We start from the raw sequence: 16,632 nt of genomic DNA, 5'->3' as shown, positions 1-16,632 counted from the left end.
GGCACCCCGGTCCAGGAGAGGCCGCCGGACGAAGCCGGGTTCCCGGGGAGGGGAAGCACAGGGCCGGACTTTTCCCAAGTTCCCTCCGACTTGGGGCGTCACGTCGGGCGCCCCTCTTCGCCAACAGCCGCTTGTCAAGCCGCGCGAAGCCCCTCCCGAGGCGGGTGACCCTCCCCGCCGGCCCCGGGCGCAGGACGGGGGCCAGGCCGAGGGCGAGCGGGGCCGGTCAGGCCACCGAGGCCGCGCGGCACCGCCTCCCGCCAGGCCCCGCCGCCGCAAATGTGCTGCCTCATCCCGGCCCGCCGCGCCCGGCCGCCGCCGCACTCACGATGCTCTCGGCCATGGCGGCCGCCGCTGCCGCCGGGCTCGCGCCCCGGGCCGCCGCCGGCTCCGCCGCCTGCCGCCCCGCCGGCCCCGCAGCCCCGGCCTCGGCCCCGGCCTCCTGCCGCCGCCGCCACCGCCGCTCCAGCTTCGCCGCCCGCCCGCCCGGCCGACGCCGACGTCCGGTGCCTCGCCCGACGCGCTCCGCCGGCCGCTCGGCCCGCAACGCAGGTTCCGGCCTCAGGGCGGCCTCGCGCGCCTGCGCGGTCGCGACGCCGGCCCCGCCCCCGCATGGGCGCGCGCGGGCCGAGCCCCGCCCCCTGCGCGGGCGCGCGCAGACGCCGTGCACCCGCCTGCTGCGCACGCAGACGAGCAAGCAGCTTCGGCTGTGCGGGACGATCATCGTATGTAAATGACAAATTACCTTTTAATTCCGTTCTTCTAAGAACTTTCCTGTCCCACTGGCGCAGGAGCACCCCTCTGTCACTGCCTTAAATCCTCTTTTTTTTTTTACCGTATTTATTTGAAAGGCAGAATGACAGTGGCAGTGACAAAGATGGCCCTAGCAGGTGCAACAGCCATCTCTGAGCCATCCCTGCTTCTCACGCGGTGCAGGCCACGGGAGAGAGCAGGGGGCCCTGGGACTCAGGACTGGGGTCCGGGAGCTCAAGCCCTGGCTGAACCCCTGTGCCAGACACCAACCCCCACAGGCTTGCCCACAAGGAGCGTGGTCATATTCATGGCTTACAGCAGACGCTGGCGGTCCTGTGGCTGACCTGGCCTCCTGGAACTGCTGAGGCGGGGTGGGGGTAGGAATTGCCAGAGCCCTAAGGGAATAAAATCTGCGTTGTTGACCCCAGGGTTCAGTTTCAGGTTATCCTCCTCACCCCTCTGCCACTCACCAGGCACGGTCACAAGGCTGTGTCCAGTTCTGTGACTGCCCGTCCCTGCAGCCCATAGCCCAGGGCTTCCTGAGCCTTAGCCGTGGGAGGGCTGGGGGCACAGCGCAGGCAGGAGGCAGGTGCCAGCAGCCCACCCTGCCAGGGGGTCAGCTGCCCCAGACACCTGTGGACGGGTGTCCTGGGACAGCAAAGGGAGGGGAGGCCAGGCAGCAACGGCAACAGGACCCTAAGGGCCTGAGGAAGTGGAGGGACAACAGGCGGACAGCCCACTTCTGGCTGATGGAGGACGATGCTTGGCAGGAAAGTCCAGGGCCGGCGAGCAGACAGGAGCAGCTTCCCGTTGCCCGGAGTATGGTGATGGTGGCAAGGTGGCTGGACAGAGAGCCGCTGGCGCAAACGCCGACGGATGGGGTGAACACGGGGTCGTGAGGTGTGGTGACACTGATGAGGGAGCCGGGCTGGGGGCCAGCTTGCAAGGAGCAGGTCAGGGCTCTGCGCTGGGGAGCATTTCAAAATGACAGGTTTCCTCATGTGTTTTTGCTACTGCCGTGCCCCGAATCTTAACACAAGGACTGGCTCTCTGAAAGCGCGGCAGAAAGGGGAGGTTTAAGTCCCCGCCAGGAGTGCCAGCCTTCCGTATGAACGCTGCTCCACTTGCCATCCAGCTGCCCGATGATGCTGTGCAAAAGCAGCGGAGCAAGGACTGAGTCCTTGAGACCCAGAAGAAGCTCCTGGCTGTGGCTGGGCCCAGCCCCGGCCATTGAGGAGTACAAGGACACAGCCATTCCAAAGGCTGAGGAAGTCAGGACAGCCGCGGTCCTCAGGCTGCCAGGGGGCCTCACGGCTGTCCCAAGGAGCCTGCGTTTTGGTCAGCTGGAACAGCCCGGGCCCACATCAGAGCCCACGCCAAGGCCAGCACCCAGAGGCCGGGGAGAACTGCATACGTGTGCCTAGAGGCCCCACTAAGCCCCAGAATGTGACCCTCACATGATGTGCCTGTGGCTTGGCTGTTGGGGTGGGGCTCGCCGTAGCTCAGCCTGCACACGGAGCTGAGGCGCTGCGTGCAGGGCTGCTAGGCCTGGCCAGAAGAGCTTCCACTGCTGAGAGCCTGCCGAGGATGGAGGGAGGGGAGAGGAGCCCCCTGCTGTCCCAGGTGAGCCAGGGCCCCTGGCCTTGCTGGGGTTGGAGCTGTCCCCCCCCCGCCCCCCTCCCGTGCTGGCTGTGCCTCAGGCATCCTTAGGTCCCCCCGCAGCAACTGCTCTGGTGGCTAGCCCCATGGCCAGAGGTTCCAGTGTGCTGGGCCTGCCGCCTGCCTCCATGCGGCCTCTGGGACGGGGGTCATGCACTCCCAGCAGTGAGGACGCCCAGCTCCCCTCCCCCACCCGCAGGATGCTGCACGAGGCCGAAGGCCACACCTCTTCATGGACAGCACGTCCACTTCAAGCCACGCAGGTCTCAGTTCCCCAGAGGACAAGGCTGGTGCCCCGGGGTGCAGCTACTGCCCTGCTGGGGGCAGAGGCCAGCCCCAGCATCCCCTCCCTGTGGTGGTCAGCTGCCTCAAGTACCTGCTCTTCCTCTCCAACTTCCTCTTCTCCCTGCTGGCCCTGCTGGCCCTGGCCATGGGGCTCTGGGGCCTGGCCGTGAAGGGGTCTCTGGGCAGCGACTTGGGCAGGCCCCTCCCTGCAGATCCCATGCTGGGGCTGGCGCTGAGCGGGCTGGCAGTCAGTGCTGTGAGTCTGGCCGGCTGCCTGGGCGCCCTTTGCGAGCACGCTGGCCTGCTACGCTGCTTCTTCTGGAGTGTCTTCGCCTTCCTGGGGCTTGAGGCCCTGGCAGGGGCCCTGCTATTGGCGCTCTGGGGTCCTCTGCAGAGCGGCCTGGAGCTTGCCCTGCGGGTGGGCATCACCCACTACCAGGATGAACCAGACCTGCACTTCCTGCTTGACCAAGTCCAGCTGGGGCTGCGATGCTGTGGGGTGGCATCCTACCAAGACTGGCAAGAGAACCGGTGAGTGCGTGGGGGGAGGAAGGGTGAGGCCACGCCCACATCCTGCACACACACTCACGCTGCACCCACGTGCCTCACACATGTGCACACCCACAGAGCTCTCTGGTCCACGCCTGCACGCTCACACACTCCCCTCACACATGTGCACACCCACAGAGCTCTCCGGTCCACGCCTGCACGCACACACACTCTGCTCACACATGTGCACACCCACAGAGCTCTCTGGTCCACGCCTGCACGCTCACACACTCCCCTCACACATGTGCACACCCACAGAGCTCTCTGGTCCACGCCTGCACGCACACACACTCTGCTCACACATGTGCACACCCACAGAGCTCTCTGGTCCACGCCTGCACGCTCACACACTCCCCTCACACATGTGCACACCCACAGAGCTCTCTGGTCCACAGCTGCACGCACACTCTGCTCACACATGTGCACACCCACAGAGCTCTCTGGTCCACGCCTGCACGCACACACACTCTGCTCACACATGTGCACACCCACAGAGCTCTCTGGTCCACGCCTGCACGCACACACACTCTGCTCACACATGTGCACACCCACAGAGCTCTCTGGTCCACGCCTGCACGCACACACACTCTGCTCACACATGTGCACACCCACAGAGCTCTCTGGTCCACGCCTGCACGTTCACTCATGTGTTCTCACTGCTGCAGGAACTCTGCTGTGTGGGTAGGTGTGTCTGATTACACCTTGCCAGGGGTACCCGGGGCACCATTCGATATCTGCTCAAGGTTATCTGTCTTCAGTGACGTGCGCCCCACCTGCTGTCCACAACCACAAACCTGTGGTCTGCCCTGTCTATCCACGGCCACTGACCATGACTGACAGGACACACTCAGCCGAGACACAGAACATATTTTCCAGGCACATGAATGGGGAGCTGGATGGGAAATGGCATCCGGCGGGTGTTATAGGTGGTAACTTTACCTGCTAAGGAACCACGCTGGCCCCTGTTCACTCCTGCATCAGCACGCTGGCCCCTGTTCACTCCTCTAGCCCCGCCTAAGGCACCACGCTGGCCCCTGTTCACTCCTGCATCAGCACGCTGGCCCCTGTTCACTCCTCTAGCCCCACTAAGGAACCACGCTGGCCCCTGTTCACTCCTCTAGCTCCGCTAAGGAACCACGCTGGCCCCTGTTCACTCCTGCATCAGCACGCTGGCCCCTGTTCACTCCTCTAGCTCCGCTAAGGAACCACGCTGGCCCCTGTTCACTCCTGCATCAGCACGCTGGCCCCTGTTCACTCCTCTAGCCCCGCTAAGGAACCATGCTGGCCCCTGTTCACTCCTGCATCACCACGCTGGCCCATTCGCTCCTCCTGTTTGTTCCTTTCTGCCCTTGGTAGGCTGGCTGGCCACAGTCTGAGGATATGACTTTAGTTCTGCCATTCAAAATGAACTCCGTGACTCAAGGAGCAGAATCTCACTTCTACCCCTCTATCCCCAGTCCCTGGAGTCTCCTCTTTCACCAGCAGAGCCGAGGCCTGCCCTGCTGGGGGCCAGATGGCAGGGTGCTGGACATGCGAGCCTGGGGGGAAGCAGCAGGCACTAAGCCATGTTCCCAGATCTGCCTTTTGCTTTGCAGGGGGGAAGCAGCAGGCACTAAGCCATGTTCCCAGATCTGCCTTTTGCTTTGCAGGGACTTCAACTGCAGCTCCCAGGGTGAGCAGGCCTGCAGCCTGCCTGCTTCCTGTTGTGTCGACCCCCATGAGGGCGGTACCTCTATCAACAACCAGTGTGGCAGCGGGGCATTGCGCCAGGAAGAGGCTGCAGCCCGGAAGGTGGTGTACCTGCATGGCTGCGGGCCTCCCCTCCGGCAGTGGCTGCAGAGCAGTGCCCGAGCCCTGGGCAGCTTCCTCATTGCAGTGGTGCTGGTGCAGGGCACCGAGCTCCTGATGGCCATGCGGCTGGCCTGGGCCCTCACTACCCGCAAGGGGAAGCTGGCGGCGAGGGTGGAGCCAGCCCCTGCGGCCCCCAGGGCCCAACCCCTGGCCCTGCCCTGAGCCAGCCCATGGCCAGTGCTGCCTCTCCGTGCAGCCCCTCAGCCAAGTGAGGGCCAGGGCCAGGTCTCTCCCCTCCTGCCTGGGCTGCCCCTGCCTGCTGCTCCACCTGCTCCTCTAGTCTACATTCCTCTGACTCTGGTGGTCCGACTCCTGCTCTTCTTTTTTGTGGAGCCGGCCACAGAGCTACCTGACTGGCCAGTGACGTGATATGAGTGTGTGGCCCGGCTGCAGTGCCTGATGTGAGGCCTCGGGCTGTAGGGAACGCACTCCACCCGAACTTCCCAGAGCAGGCGGACAAGTCTGCCCCCAGTGGACACCTCAGACTTCCCCCTGCTGAAGTGGGATCACAACTCCCACGCTGCGGTGGCGAGAGGCATTTGCGAGCCATGACCAGTCCCATCTTGGTGGCCAGCACAGGGCCCAGTGGGCATGCATGGGGATGCCTGCCCTGCCAGGCTCCTGGGGCCCACCAAAGCTCTTCCCCCTGCCTGGCCAACACCCAGTGCCCACTGCCCAGCTCCCAGGACTCCTGCTGTGGCAGCCCTTCCCTACACACACCGGGATGAGCAGGACACTCAGATTTTATTTCTGAGACGTGACCAGCCAGGGTAGGTGGCTGCCTTGTCCTGGGTGGGGAACGAGGCTCCCGGACTACCCCCGTGCAGACCCGAGGTGGGCTGGTATCTCCCTGGCTAGGCCACGGGAGGTGACAGGAGTGGTTCACAGGTGTCTGGAGGCCCCACCTTGCATCCTGGTGCCATTGGGGCTAGGGGCCCCTCTCCAGGACACATGGGTGGGGCTGGCACGTGTGACAGGGTTGGTGTGGGTGACAGGGTTGGTGCGGGTGGTGGGGCTGGCGCGTGTGACAGGGTTGGTGTGGGTGACAGGGTTGGTGTGGGTGACAGGGTTGGTGCGGGTGGTGGGGCTGGCGCGGGTGACAGGGTTGGTGCGGGTGGCGGGACTGGCGGTGTCCACTAGATGATTCCGTATTGGGCCAGCTCGTGCAGCTCCAGGTGGTTAAAGGCTTCCCAGGGGCAGATGACCGTGATGTCTGTGGGAGGGGATGCATGTCAGAGGGGCCACCCTAACCCCCCATTCCGAAACACTGGGGACCCTCCTGGAACCGGATTCAGGGAGAGATGAGAGCTGGTGGAGGTGCTTGAGGACGAGGGGTGGGGTGAGGCTGCAGGGGATCCCAGGGCCCTGACTGTCCTACCTGTACCGAGGCCTTCCATCCCAGGGATGTCATCTCCAAACCTGAAAAGACAGAGCAGTCAGGGACAGGGCCTGGTGGGGACAGGGACAGGGCCCTGTGGGGACAGGGACAGGGCCTGGTGGGGGCAGGGGCGAGGCGAGGCCAGTGGGGACAGGGACAGAGCCTGATGGGGGCAGGGATGGGTCCAGAGGCAGCAGGGACAGGGCCAGATGAAGGTCAGGACCCAGCAGGCCCGAGTATGTGTGTGTGTGAGTAATGGGGCACCCAGTCAGCTGCCTGGAGGGCAAGCCCTGGTGTCCGGGACAGGGCCTGCCTGCGAGGGGGCGGGGGGCACCTATCCCAGGGGCCCCACTACCAGCGCATGGAGGGAGTGACAGTCCGGTCCCCGCCCCATCAGCCCCTAGGCAGCCTCAGCTAGGAAGGAGAAGCCCCTCCTGTGCTCCCCAGCTGTGCTTACCCCTGGACACCTTTCTTGGGCGGTTTGCTCTTGAACTGCCTGGTTTGCCGCTGCTTAAATTTAGGGGGCCCCTTCCTGGGGGTGACCGGCCCCCCAGTCACCCTGGTGGCCGACCGGATCTCTGCCTTGGGGGGCTCCAGGCTCATGGCGAGGCAGGTAGGGGCGCTGCGGCGACTCCTGCTGTACTGGGTGCGGCTGCTCGCCTTAGGCTGGCAGAGTGGGTGGGAGTTGTCAGGCCCTGCTCCCTCCCGCCACCCTCACTGCCACCCCGCACGTCAGACCCGCACCAGGCCCACGACTGACCCAAACCCCACTTCCCATGGCCTCCAGGAGGCGGCTGCATCCCCCAACCCTAGGCAGGTGTTCACTGCATCTGAACCCAGCCCGCACCCCCTGCCTTTTTTCCTTCACCACAGCCTGCTCTTCTGACACTGCGAGGCCTCTGCTCACCCTGCTCTGGCTGTGTCCCCAGGCCCCAGCCCGCCTGCCCGTGTACACTGCTGTGTTCCTCTATCCCTGGGGAGTTATGCCCCACCCCACCTCTCCCCAGATGCCCTGGTGCCCTCGGCCAAGGACAGCCCTAAACCTATTAGCATCAGACATATGTAATCTCCTGGGCACCGGGCTGGCACTATGGCCTGTGGGGCTCCGGGACCGGGCATGGGATGGGTGAAGACAGAGGGACTGTGCCCACCCCCACCCCACAAGGCTCCCCTTTCCTGTCCCAGGTCTTGTGGGCATTGGGGCTGACACTGGGCAGACAGCACGGTTAGCAGCCCTGTCCTGAGAGGCAGGCTTTGCCATGGGTGCTGGACATGGGATAGGGTGGTCCATGCCTCGAAGCCGGAGGACGCGGGGCCCTGTGATGACCCCACAGAACCCACTCCCTGCTTAACTGTGTTATCTGCATGGCAACGCATGGCCCCCAGAGTCGGGGCTGCTGTGCACGGTACACGGCCTGAGTCTCCCAGACAGACCAGAGCCGGCCTCGAAGATAGCGGTGCCAACGGAGGGCATCTGCCGGAGGTCCTCCCAGGAACAGTTGGGGCCCTGGCTGGACTGGGCGGCTGGGGCAGTACTTACCACAAGTCAGGGTGGGCCAGGGAGTGGGGTGCTGGCGGCTGCGGGCCTGCCCCAGCAGCGTCTGCCCCGGCAGGGTCTATCCGGGCTAAGTGGATTAAGGTTTTCGTAGCTGATGCTGCTAATGAGATTGTGAGCGCCCAGGGAGGGGACACCGTGGAGGATCAAGGGGAGACAGAGGGGCTGTGGTGTGGACAGCGCCCTGAGGGACACCCACCCAGGGGGATGGTGGCTTCCCCCTCCTGAAGCACCAGCCACCCCAGCAGGCTGCCCTGGCCGCTGCCCTGGGTCCCCCTCCCCACAGGTCCCTGACCCCTGGGAGGCCATCTCTTACAAGGCACTGATGTTTTATTTATGTGAAAGGCAGACACACACAGATGTCCCATGGACTGGAGGCCGTGCCAGCCTCAGGCCAGGAGCCCATGAGTCTCTCCCATGGTGGCAAGATTCTTCCTGCAGCCTCCTGGGCATGGTGGCAGGGACCTGGACATGAAGGCCGTAGGGGGCACTTGGACTGGCACCAGGATGGGAAATGCACCAGGGCAGACCAGGGTCAGATGGGGTGTCCCCATGGTAGTTCTATTGTCACAAACGTCCCAGGCCCTACCCCTGGCCCCATGGGAAGAAAGCCCTGCCCAGCCCACGGATCAGTGGCAGGAGAGGGTGCATGACAGGGACACTTCCTGCCAGTGCCACCCCAGGAGGCAGCAGGTGACAGCACGGCTCAGGCTCAGTGAGTCCCCACACCCCCTGGGAGACCCACCTGGGGCTCCTGGCCTGTCCTGAGGCCGTGGGCCTTCAGGCAGTGAGCCAGTGGGTACAAGTTGCCTCTTGCCTTTTAAATAAAAAGAAAAGTAAAAAAGGCAAACAGCTGCTGAGAAAGGTTCCTGGTCTCTCCTGTCCCAGCTGAGGGGTTGCCACCTCCACGCGGATGGCCGGGGAGGGGTGCGGGGTCCCCCACCCCGACTCCACAGCTGTCCCAGCTGAGGGGCTGCACTCCCACGTGGCTGGCCAGGGTGGAGTCCCCCAACAGGGCCGCTGGTGGAGATCATAGCAGGACTGGGTCCTGTAAAGATTTGTTTATTTGAAAGACAGCATGACAGAACGGGAGGAGAGCTCTTCCACGCTGCTTCCCTCCCCCAGTGGCTACAACGGCCAGGGCTGGGCCAGGCTGAAATCAGGAGCGGGTTTCCCACATGGGTGCAGGGGCCCGAGCCCCTGAGCCACCCTTCCCTGCGTTTCCAGGCATCTAATGGAGCAGCTGGCACTAGAGCTGGTGCTCTGATGTGGGATGGCAGTGCAGCAATGCCAGTCCCGGCTGGCAGGTCTCCCAGGGCACCAGCCCCCCCCCCCCCCCCCCCCCCCCCGTCACCCCACAGTCTGAGAGCCCCGGGTGTGGACAGTGTCAGCTCGGTCCCGTGTGGCACAGACGATGCACTCGCGGCATGGCAGAGCAGCACATTATCCCCACAGAAGCCTAGGTTTTTGGGGGGCAGGGAGCCGCGGACATGCGGAGCTGAATCTCCAGCCTGAGGAAGGCCTTGAGGTTCTGGTCGGCCACGTGTTGCTCCAGGGTGGCCAGGGCCCGCGCGCCTCCGTCCTCGTAGTGCTGCAGGAGCCGCTGGGCGTAGTCCACCCACACGCAGGTCGGGCAGCCGCTCATGCAGCAGTTCACGGGGGGCTGCAGGTCCGGCGGCAGGGCGTCCGGGGCTTCCACGCTGGGCTTCCCGGGCTCGTCTTTCTGCACAGGGTCCGTCCCCAGCGTCCTGTGGCCATCATGGGCTGGCCAGCGGGCAAGCTGCGGAGGAAGCCTCTGGCAGGAGGTCCAGCGGCTGAGCCAGCGTGCCCCCTAGGGAATGTAGACAGGGTGGCTATCGGCGGGGGCTGTGGGTGCATTTAGCCCCCTGGCCCTGGCAAGTGGCCTAGGGTTCTGCTCCGCTTACCCACTTCCTCGCGTGAGCATGAACAACCCGCTTCCCCAAGTGCAGCACAGAACTGTTGGCTACAGGGGTGCGGCACTTCAGCAGGTGAGCACCGAGGGCGAGAATGCAGGGTCCCTCTCCTGACTGAGACCATCCCGCGTGATGGCTGCGCCCCTGTCCCGTCTCCCAGGCCTCCACGGACTCGCGCACCTCCAGCCTCCAGGGCCGCCTGCTATGCTCCGTCTACCCCCGGGCACTGACGCCTACCCGTCGCCCACTAACCCGCCCTCGCGGGTCGCGGCCAGGCGCGTTCCGGAGGCACCGCCGGACGAGCAGGGCTCCTTGAGCTGCGGGCCGGTGTGCTGCACAGAGCCCGCCGCCCCGCCGCCCCGCCGCCCCGCAGCAGACACCGGGTACTTGCCGTGCGGGCGGCCGCCACGCTCACCACCGGCATTGCCCGCGGGTGGTCGGTGACTGGCTCCTGAGCGGCAGCCGCCTCGGCCAATCGACGCCCGCCATGGAGCCACGGCACTCCAATGAGCGTTGGGCGAAGCGCAGGAAGCGGAAGGGGCGGAACCAAACAGCGGGGCGGAAGTGGCTTCGCTCGGGAATTGCCCGGTCCGGGGATGGCGGGAGCCGGACGCGCGGCGGCGGGAAAGGCGGCATGTCGGGGTTCCAAGCGGCCGCCGGGGAAGCCGAGCGCGGCCCCGCGGCCAGGGAAGCGCAGGTGGGCGCCTCCTTCCCACAGCGTGGGCTCCCGCGTCCCCCGGGCGCGAGGGCCTCACCCCGTGTTCTCCTCGCCAGCGCCGAGAAGAAGAAGGTGGACAGCCGGCCCCAGAGCCGGGACGAGCAGGAGATCCCCTTCCGCCTCCGGGAGATCATGAGGAGCCGCCAGGAGATGAGGAACCCGCTGAGTAACAAGAAGAGAAGAAGAGAGGGTGGGCAGAGACCGGGCAGCGCGGCCGTTAGCGCGTCCTTGTTGGCTGTAGTTGCCGTGGGCTGGGAAGAGGCCGGGCCTCCCGGGGTGTCACGGCAGCCTGGCGCCCGGCGGCTTTGGGGGACACTGCCCCGTGCCAGAGTGAGGGGCGGCCTGGCCCACGCGCGAGTGTGTTCTGCGTGTATGCACCCATGTTCTCCCAAGAACGGATCCGGGTTTACAGCAGTCCTGCTTTGTGGACAGCGACGTGGGGATGAACAAAGGGAAAGGGCAGAGCGTTAAGAAAAGGGACGTGGGGTGAGGAGTGAGGGGACGTGGGGTGACGGCTGAGGGGACGCGGGGTGAGGAGTGAGGGGACGTGGGGTGATGGCTGAGGGGACGTGGGGTGACGGCTGAGGGGACGTGGGGTGGCGGCTGAGGGGACGTGGGGTGACGGCTGAGGGGACGTGGGGTGGCGGCTGAGGGGACGTGGGGTGACGGCTGAGGGGACGTGGGGTGACAGCTGAGGGGACGTGGGGTGACAGCTGAGGGGACGTGGGGTGAGGAGTGAGGGGACGTGGGGTGACGGCTGAGGGGACATGGGGTGACGGCTGAGGGGACATGGGGTGACGGCTGAGGGGACATGGGGTGACGGCTGAGGGGACGTGGGGTGAGGAGTGAGGGGACGTGGGGTGAGGAGTGAGGGGACGTGGGGTGACGGCTGAGGGGACATGGGGTGACAGCTGAGGGGACGTGGGGTGACAGCTGAGGGGGCGTGGGGTGAGGAGTGAGGGGACGTGGGGTGACGGCTGAGGGGGCGTGGGGTGGCGGCTGAGGGGATGTGGGGTGGCGGCTGAGGGGACGTGGGGTGGCGGCTGAGGGGACGTGGGGTGACGGCTGAGGGGACGTGGGGTGACGGCTGAGGGGGCGTGGGGTGACGGCTGAGGGGGCGTGGGGTGGCGGCTGGGGAGCAGCGTGGAGGCGTCTGGTCCCTCACTGAGCCCGTCTGTGGTGGGGTGCCTCCCATGCCTTGGGGTTGCCGGCTGGCGACAGCTGGCAGCAGTGGGCTGCGCCCCACATCTGCTCAGGCGCCCTCCATCCTCAGCCCAAGCGGCCTTCAGGAAGACGCTGGAGAAGGAAGCCAAGGGAGAGGAGCCGGACATCCCCGTCCCCAAGTTCAAGCAGAGGAAGCGGGAGTCGGATGGGGCCTACGTGCAGCGCATGGAGCAGGAGGCCCAGCACGTGCTGTTCCTGACCAAGAACCAGGCCACGCGGCAGCCGGAGGTGCAGGCGGCTCCCAGGAAGAAGTCGGAGAGGAAGAAGGCGTGAGTGGCCGGCAGGGCCGTGATCCTGCGCCGTCCTCCCCCCTGGCAGCATTCGGCGCGGGGCAGCCCGGGACACCTGCTGCCTCTCCCCGGAAAGCCAGCGGGTTCGGGCCGGTCCCCCCCGACATGGGTGAGGCTCCCGGGCTGCCTGGGCTGATCTGTGCCTGTGAGGACATGGGGCGAGGAGAAGGCACTGCCCGTGTGTGTGGACGTGCAGTGGCTGCCAGCGTCCCTCTTCCTGGTCCAGAGACCCCAGGCTTTGAACTGTACTATCTGTGCCCGTCCTGGTCACAAGCAGGGGTCCAGCTGGGTCCTGGTGTGGTGTGGCCACCAGAGATGCCTGCCCTTCCCCGTTCTCACAAGTGAGCAGCTCTTTCCCTTGGGGTTGTGTCTGTGTGTTTGCAGGGTGAGGGAGAGGCAGAGCCCTCGTGCCTAAGTCAGGCGTGGCAGCGACCAAGCGCTCAGACCACCTGCCACCGCTTTCCTGGCGCCTCAGCCAGGGCATTCCAGGGAGCCGCCAGCCCTCGGCTGCACAGCACCTGCCCTGAGACTGGGGCACCGCAGCTGGTCGGACCACCGGGCTGATGCTTTTCCCAAAATTAAAAAAGAGGGGCCCGATATTGTGGCATTGCAGGTAAAGCTGCCTGCTACACCAGCTTCCCATATGGGTGACTGATTCATGTCCCGGCTGCTCCACATTTTTTTTTTAAAGATTTATTTATTTTTGTTGGAAGGACGGATATACATAGAGAAGGACAAAGGAAGATCTTCTGTCCACTGATTCATTCCTCAAGTGACCGCAACGGCTGGAGCTGAGCCAGTCGGGAGCCAGGAGCTTCCTCCAGGTCTCCCACGCGGGTGCAGAGGCCCAAAGCTTTGAGCCATCCTCTGCCATTTACCCAGGCAGGGAACTGGATGGGAAGTGGCACAGCCGGGAGACTTGAGGTACCTGTATGAGGTACTGGTGCCATGGGTTCTGGCCCCTAAAATAGAGAAAAGGCCAAGAGGCAGCTGAGTGCTGTGGTCTTGCGGGTTAACCTGCCCCTGCCCACTCTGCTGTTGCCCGAGAGGCACCAACAGTGGCTGGCCCTAGGCGCCCGTGCCTGTCCTTAGCGGGAGCTGAGGGTGGAGCCCGACCTGGTCCAGGGTGCCGGGCACTGCAGGGCTCCCTGTCACTCTGGCTCCGGCTGGCGGGCGTGAAGCACACAGCCCTTCCTGACCGGAAGCTGGGAGGACCGGGATTCCTGTATGCAGTCTCATTTATGTACAAGCTCGTCATGCCCAGTGCCCACGTGGTCACCAGTGTAGTGGGACCCGCAGCTGTGGCCCCTGGCAGCTCCTTGCTGCTCCACGGGAGGCCAGCTGCTGCTGGAGCGTGGTCCCCTGGCCAGGGCCCATGTGGGGGACCTGCAGACACCTCTTCCCGCCTCCCCAGGTTCCGGCAGCGACGCCTGGATAAGGCCCGGCAGCGCAGGGAGGCCGAGGCTGCAGACCGGCGGGAGCAGGAGCTGCTCCAAGGTCAGCGCCTCTTCGGAACAGGTAGGGCCGGGCGGGCAGGTGCTGGGGGCCAGCCATGGCAGCAGGCCTGTCTCCACTGCCTGCAGACACGGTGCAGTTTGGTGAGGTGGTCCTACAGCCCCCCGAGCTGACTGCCAAGCCCAGGAGAAGCGGCAGCAGAGAGCAGGTAAGTGGAGCGGGGTCGTCTACCTGGCAACACCTTCCCTGGGCTCTGCCATCCTTGCTCCCTGCTCAGCTCACCTTGGCCTTCCTATTTCCTCAGCCTGGCAAGAAGTCGCTGGTGCTGAGGACGCTCCTGAGCCCGGCCCCATGCCCACCGCCACATTCCTCACTGGCCCGGCAGCGCATCATTGGGGAGGAGAGAGCGCGGGCTGTGCAGGCCTACAGGCTGCTGAAGCAGCAGCGGCGGTGGCCCCAGTAGGCATGCGTTGTCCAGCGTGTCCTGGGACACGAGGCTGTGAACCCTGCCCACCTGTCACCATGTGGGGGTCCTTTCCCCATTACACTGTCCCAATGACAGCCCTTGGGACCCGAGTACGGCACGGAGACCCCTGCAGGGCCAGGGCACTTCTCGGGGGCTTGGTCCTGAGGGAGACAGTCCAGCACCCTGGGGCAGGCGGCTGTGAGCCCTTGACCAGCCTCGCCAAGCAGGACGGCCACAGTGAGGCCCAGGGTCTTCCTAGCCCCAAGAGCAGGGCAAATGCCCTGTGCTGCCCAAGGCTGGCAGCAGAGCCATTGCCTGGAAGCCCAGATTGCATGGCCATCCCGCAGCAGCCCCGTCCTGAGGACAGGCACCGCCCAGAACTGGGCACAGCCGCGTCCGCCTGTGTCTGAACAGCACACAGCCGTGTTTTGGGGACCGTCTCCGTGCTGCAGCGTGCTCACGGACAGGATGTGGGCGCGAGGCCCCCTCTGCAGAGCGAGCTGTGGAACCCAGCCAGATCACCTCTGTTGCCACCGCTGGCACATGGCTCAAGGACCGTGCCTGGGGTCTCGGTGCATCCTATGCTCACATTAAAGGTCACACCTCTGCTGTTGTTTTGTCTGTACTGGTCACAATGAGGACTTTACCAGGCTGCATGTTGGAGAAGGTGGGGCCTGGTGTCTGAGGTGAGGCAGGACCTGTTACCTCACCTGGAAAGTGGAGGCCTGGGTCCCCCAAAGCCAGGTGGACAGTGGGAATCTGAATGGGGCCGAACTGCTGGCTTGAAGGTGCTGTTCTTCCCTCCACTGGTTCCCCCCAGATGATCACAGCGGAGCCGGGGCCGGCAGAAGCGTGACATCCCTGCCCCTGCCAGGGCGGTGCTGCCAGAGCCCGAGCTGACCCTGGGGCGGGGACTGCAGGCTGTGGACACGCACCACCAGGCCGGCACACGGGCACCCGAGACCCACAGGTGTGCCACCATCCACGAGGGCTCCGACAGCGCAAGTGTCTGTGACAACAGGGGTGTCTGGGTATAATCCGCTCACTCTGGCTCCACCATGACATGACAGGACACGAGGGAGGAGGCTCTGCAGGCCACAGGCGCGGGGGAGGCGGACACCACAGGCTACAGGGGACTCTTGTCCTTTGCCCACCATGGGGACCTGCTCATCCTGTGGACACCTCGGGGATGCAGACCCTTAAGGAACAAATGAGCCGAAGCTGGCTTTTTCTGGAAGCTTTGTTTATACTCAGCTTCCTAAGGCAGGCCAGGGGGTCCTGTGCTCGTGGGGGGATGCAGGCAGGGGCCCACAGCCCAGGTGTCACAGGTGCTGGGTGGGCAGCCCTATGGGCTCCATGGCAGGACAGGACTGCCCCAGGTGCCTAGGCTTACCCACCACCTAGGGCCACGCCACGCCCCTCTGTTCCCATGAGGCTCAGCTGCCAGCTCTGTGGGTGTCCTGCAGCCAGCGCAGCACCTGCATCAGGCCCGTGCCTTCCCGGGCACTGACCGCTGCCGTGGCCACGTCCTGCTTGGCACAGGCCACGATGTCCGGAAGCCGGATGAGCGACTTGATCTCCTCCAGGCCCATGTGACACGGCAGGTCTCTGTGGACACAGTAGCGCCCCAGGAGGACCGGCCACACCCCCCATGCCGCGGCGCCCGTGGGGCGCTGGCAAAGAGCATCCCACCCCACGCGCCCAGGTCCCTACATTTTGTTGAAGAGGATCAAGACCGAGGCTCCTGCCAGCTGGTGTGCAGAAAGAAGCCCCAGGAGCTGCACACAGGACGCAGAGACCTGGGAGGGGTTCGAGGCATCCATGACGAACTGAGGAGGAGGACAGGGCCATGAGCGACACCCCGGGGGGAGAGAAGCACGCCCCGGGCGGGAGCCCAGGGTGTCCGCACCCACCAGCAGGGCACGGCAGTCTCCGTAGTAGCTGGGCCAGATGGGGCCCATGCAGCCCCCCAGCTCGCGGATGGTGATGCGTCTCTGGACCATGATGTCCGTGAGGTCCGTGCCCACCTGCGAGGAGAGCCACACTGCACACGAGGCCCCATGCCCGCACCCAGGGGTCAGGGCAGGCCGGGGCTGGGCACCCACCGTGGGCTGCGTCGGCGGCGGCTCACCCACGTCACCCGTGCCGTCCCGCGAGCTCAGCTGTGCGCAGCGGTCAAGGCACAAAGGCCAGGAGCAAGTCCCCAAGGCCGTCCAGTCCCCAAGACCCTCCAGTCCCCACCCCGTCCCCATGTCCCCAAGTCCCCAAGGCCCTCCAGTCCCCACCCCGTCCCTCCAGTCCCCATGTCCCCAGTCCCTCCCGTCCCTACTCCGTCCCTTCCCGTCCCCTCCCTGTCTCTCCGGTCCCCGCCCCCCACCAAGGATATGCTGCAGCCGCTTCACCAGCAGCGTCTTCCCGACGCCCGGAGCCCCCAGCAGCAGACACATCCCGGACCCCCGGAGCCCACCCGGAACCCGTAGCTCGGCGCCCCGCTGCAGGGCCCGCCTCCCACCTG

At 65.4% G+C, this 16,632-nt stretch overlaps 6 protein-coding genes across 10 annotated transcripts in view; 2 read left to right on the top strand and 4 right to left on the bottom strand.

The window, feature by feature from the left end:
- The window catches only part of NPLOC4 (NPL4 homolog, ubiquitin recognition factor), a 32,603-nt gene extending 32,104 nt beyond the window's left edge, over positions 1-499 (bottom strand). For 2 of the 3 annotated variants that reach the window (XM_040989780.1, XM_040989781.1), the window contains exon 1: positions 329-375. In XM_040989780.1, the coding sequence (XP_040845714.1) occupies positions 329-343 (15 nt within the window). In that variant the 5' untranslated portion in view covers positions 344-375. Of the gene's footprint in view, positions 1-328 lie in introns of all 3 variants that reach the window. The other variant, XM_040989779.1, reaches the window with a different exon arrangement.
- TSPAN10 (tetraspanin 10) lies at positions 342-5,259 on the top strand. Its single transcript, XM_040989371.1, has 3 exons — positions 342-725; positions 2,612-3,228; positions 4,896-5,259. The coding sequence occupies exons 1-3, from the start codon at positions 342-344 to the stop codon at positions 5,257-5,259; spliced, it is 1,365 nt and encodes a 454-aa protein (XP_040845305.1).
- A 954-nt stretch (positions 5,260-6,213) lies between these two features.
- Positions 6,214-7,078, bottom strand: PDE6G (phosphodiesterase 6G). Its single transcript, XM_040989777.1, has 3 exons — positions 6,933-7,078; positions 6,476-6,516; positions 6,214-6,310 (listed from the first exon to the last, which is right to left on the bottom strand). The coding sequence occupies exons 1-3, from the start codon at positions 7,076-7,078 to the stop codon at positions 6,234-6,236; spliced, it is 264 nt and encodes an 87-aa protein (XP_040845711.1). The 3' UTR covers positions 6,214-6,233.
- Positions 7,079-9,111: 2,033 nt separating this feature from the next.
- On the bottom strand, positions 9,112-10,088 carry OXLD1 (oxidoreductase like domain containing 1). The gene is made up of 2 exons (XM_040989370.1): positions 10,080-10,088; positions 9,112-9,861 (listed from the first exon to the last, which is right to left on the bottom strand). Exons 1-2 carry the CDS (start codon positions 10,086-10,088, stop codon positions 9,490-9,492), a joined length of 381 nt encoding a protein of 126 aa, XP_040845304.1. The 3' UTR covers positions 9,112-9,489.
- A 457-nt stretch (positions 10,089-10,545) lies between these two features.
- CCDC137 (coiled-coil domain containing 137) lies at positions 10,546-15,064 on the top strand. 2 transcript variants are annotated; one of them, XM_040989774.1, is made up of 6 exons: positions 10,546-10,661; positions 10,739-10,872; positions 11,956-12,175; positions 13,611-13,693; positions 13,780-13,859; positions 13,956-15,064. In XM_040989774.1, exons 1-6 carry the CDS (start codon positions 10,561-10,563, stop codon positions 14,112-14,114), a joined length of 777 nt encoding a protein of 258 aa, XP_040845708.1. In that variant the 5' UTR covers positions 10,546-10,560; the 3' UTR covers positions 14,115-15,064. The 2 variants fall into 2 exon arrangements, with proteins under 2 accessions (XP_040845708.1, XP_040845707.1); XM_040989773.1 differs by having other exon boundaries at positions 13,780-15,064.
- Positions 14,955-16,609, bottom strand: ARL16 (ADP ribosylation factor like GTPase 16). 2 transcript variants are annotated; one of them, XM_040989776.1, is made up of 5 exons: positions 16,504-16,609; positions 16,223-16,281; positions 16,031-16,144; positions 15,831-15,916; positions 14,955-15,725 (listed from the first exon to the last, which is right to left on the bottom strand). In XM_040989776.1, exons 1-5 carry the CDS (start codon positions 16,562-16,564, stop codon positions 15,554-15,556), a joined length of 492 nt encoding a protein of 163 aa, XP_040845710.1. In that variant the 5' UTR covers positions 16,565-16,609; the 3' UTR covers positions 14,955-15,553. The 2 variants fall into 2 exon arrangements, with proteins under 2 accessions (XP_040845710.1, XP_040845709.1); XM_040989775.1 differs by having other exon boundaries at positions 15,070-15,725; positions 15,831-15,946; positions 16,504-16,605.
- Positions 16,610-16,632: the final 23 nt, after the last annotated feature.

This window comes from Ochotona curzoniae, unplaced genomic scaffold (assembly GCF_017591425.1).
Source record: "Ochotona curzoniae isolate NIBS_2020 unplaced genomic scaffold, NIBS_Ocur_1.0 contig_523, whole genome shotgun sequence".
NCBI classification, from domain to species: Eukaryota; Metazoa; Chordata; class Mammalia; order Lagomorpha; family Ochotonidae; genus Ochotona; species Ochotona curzoniae.
This window is presented reverse-complemented; position numbering and strand designations above follow the sequence as displayed.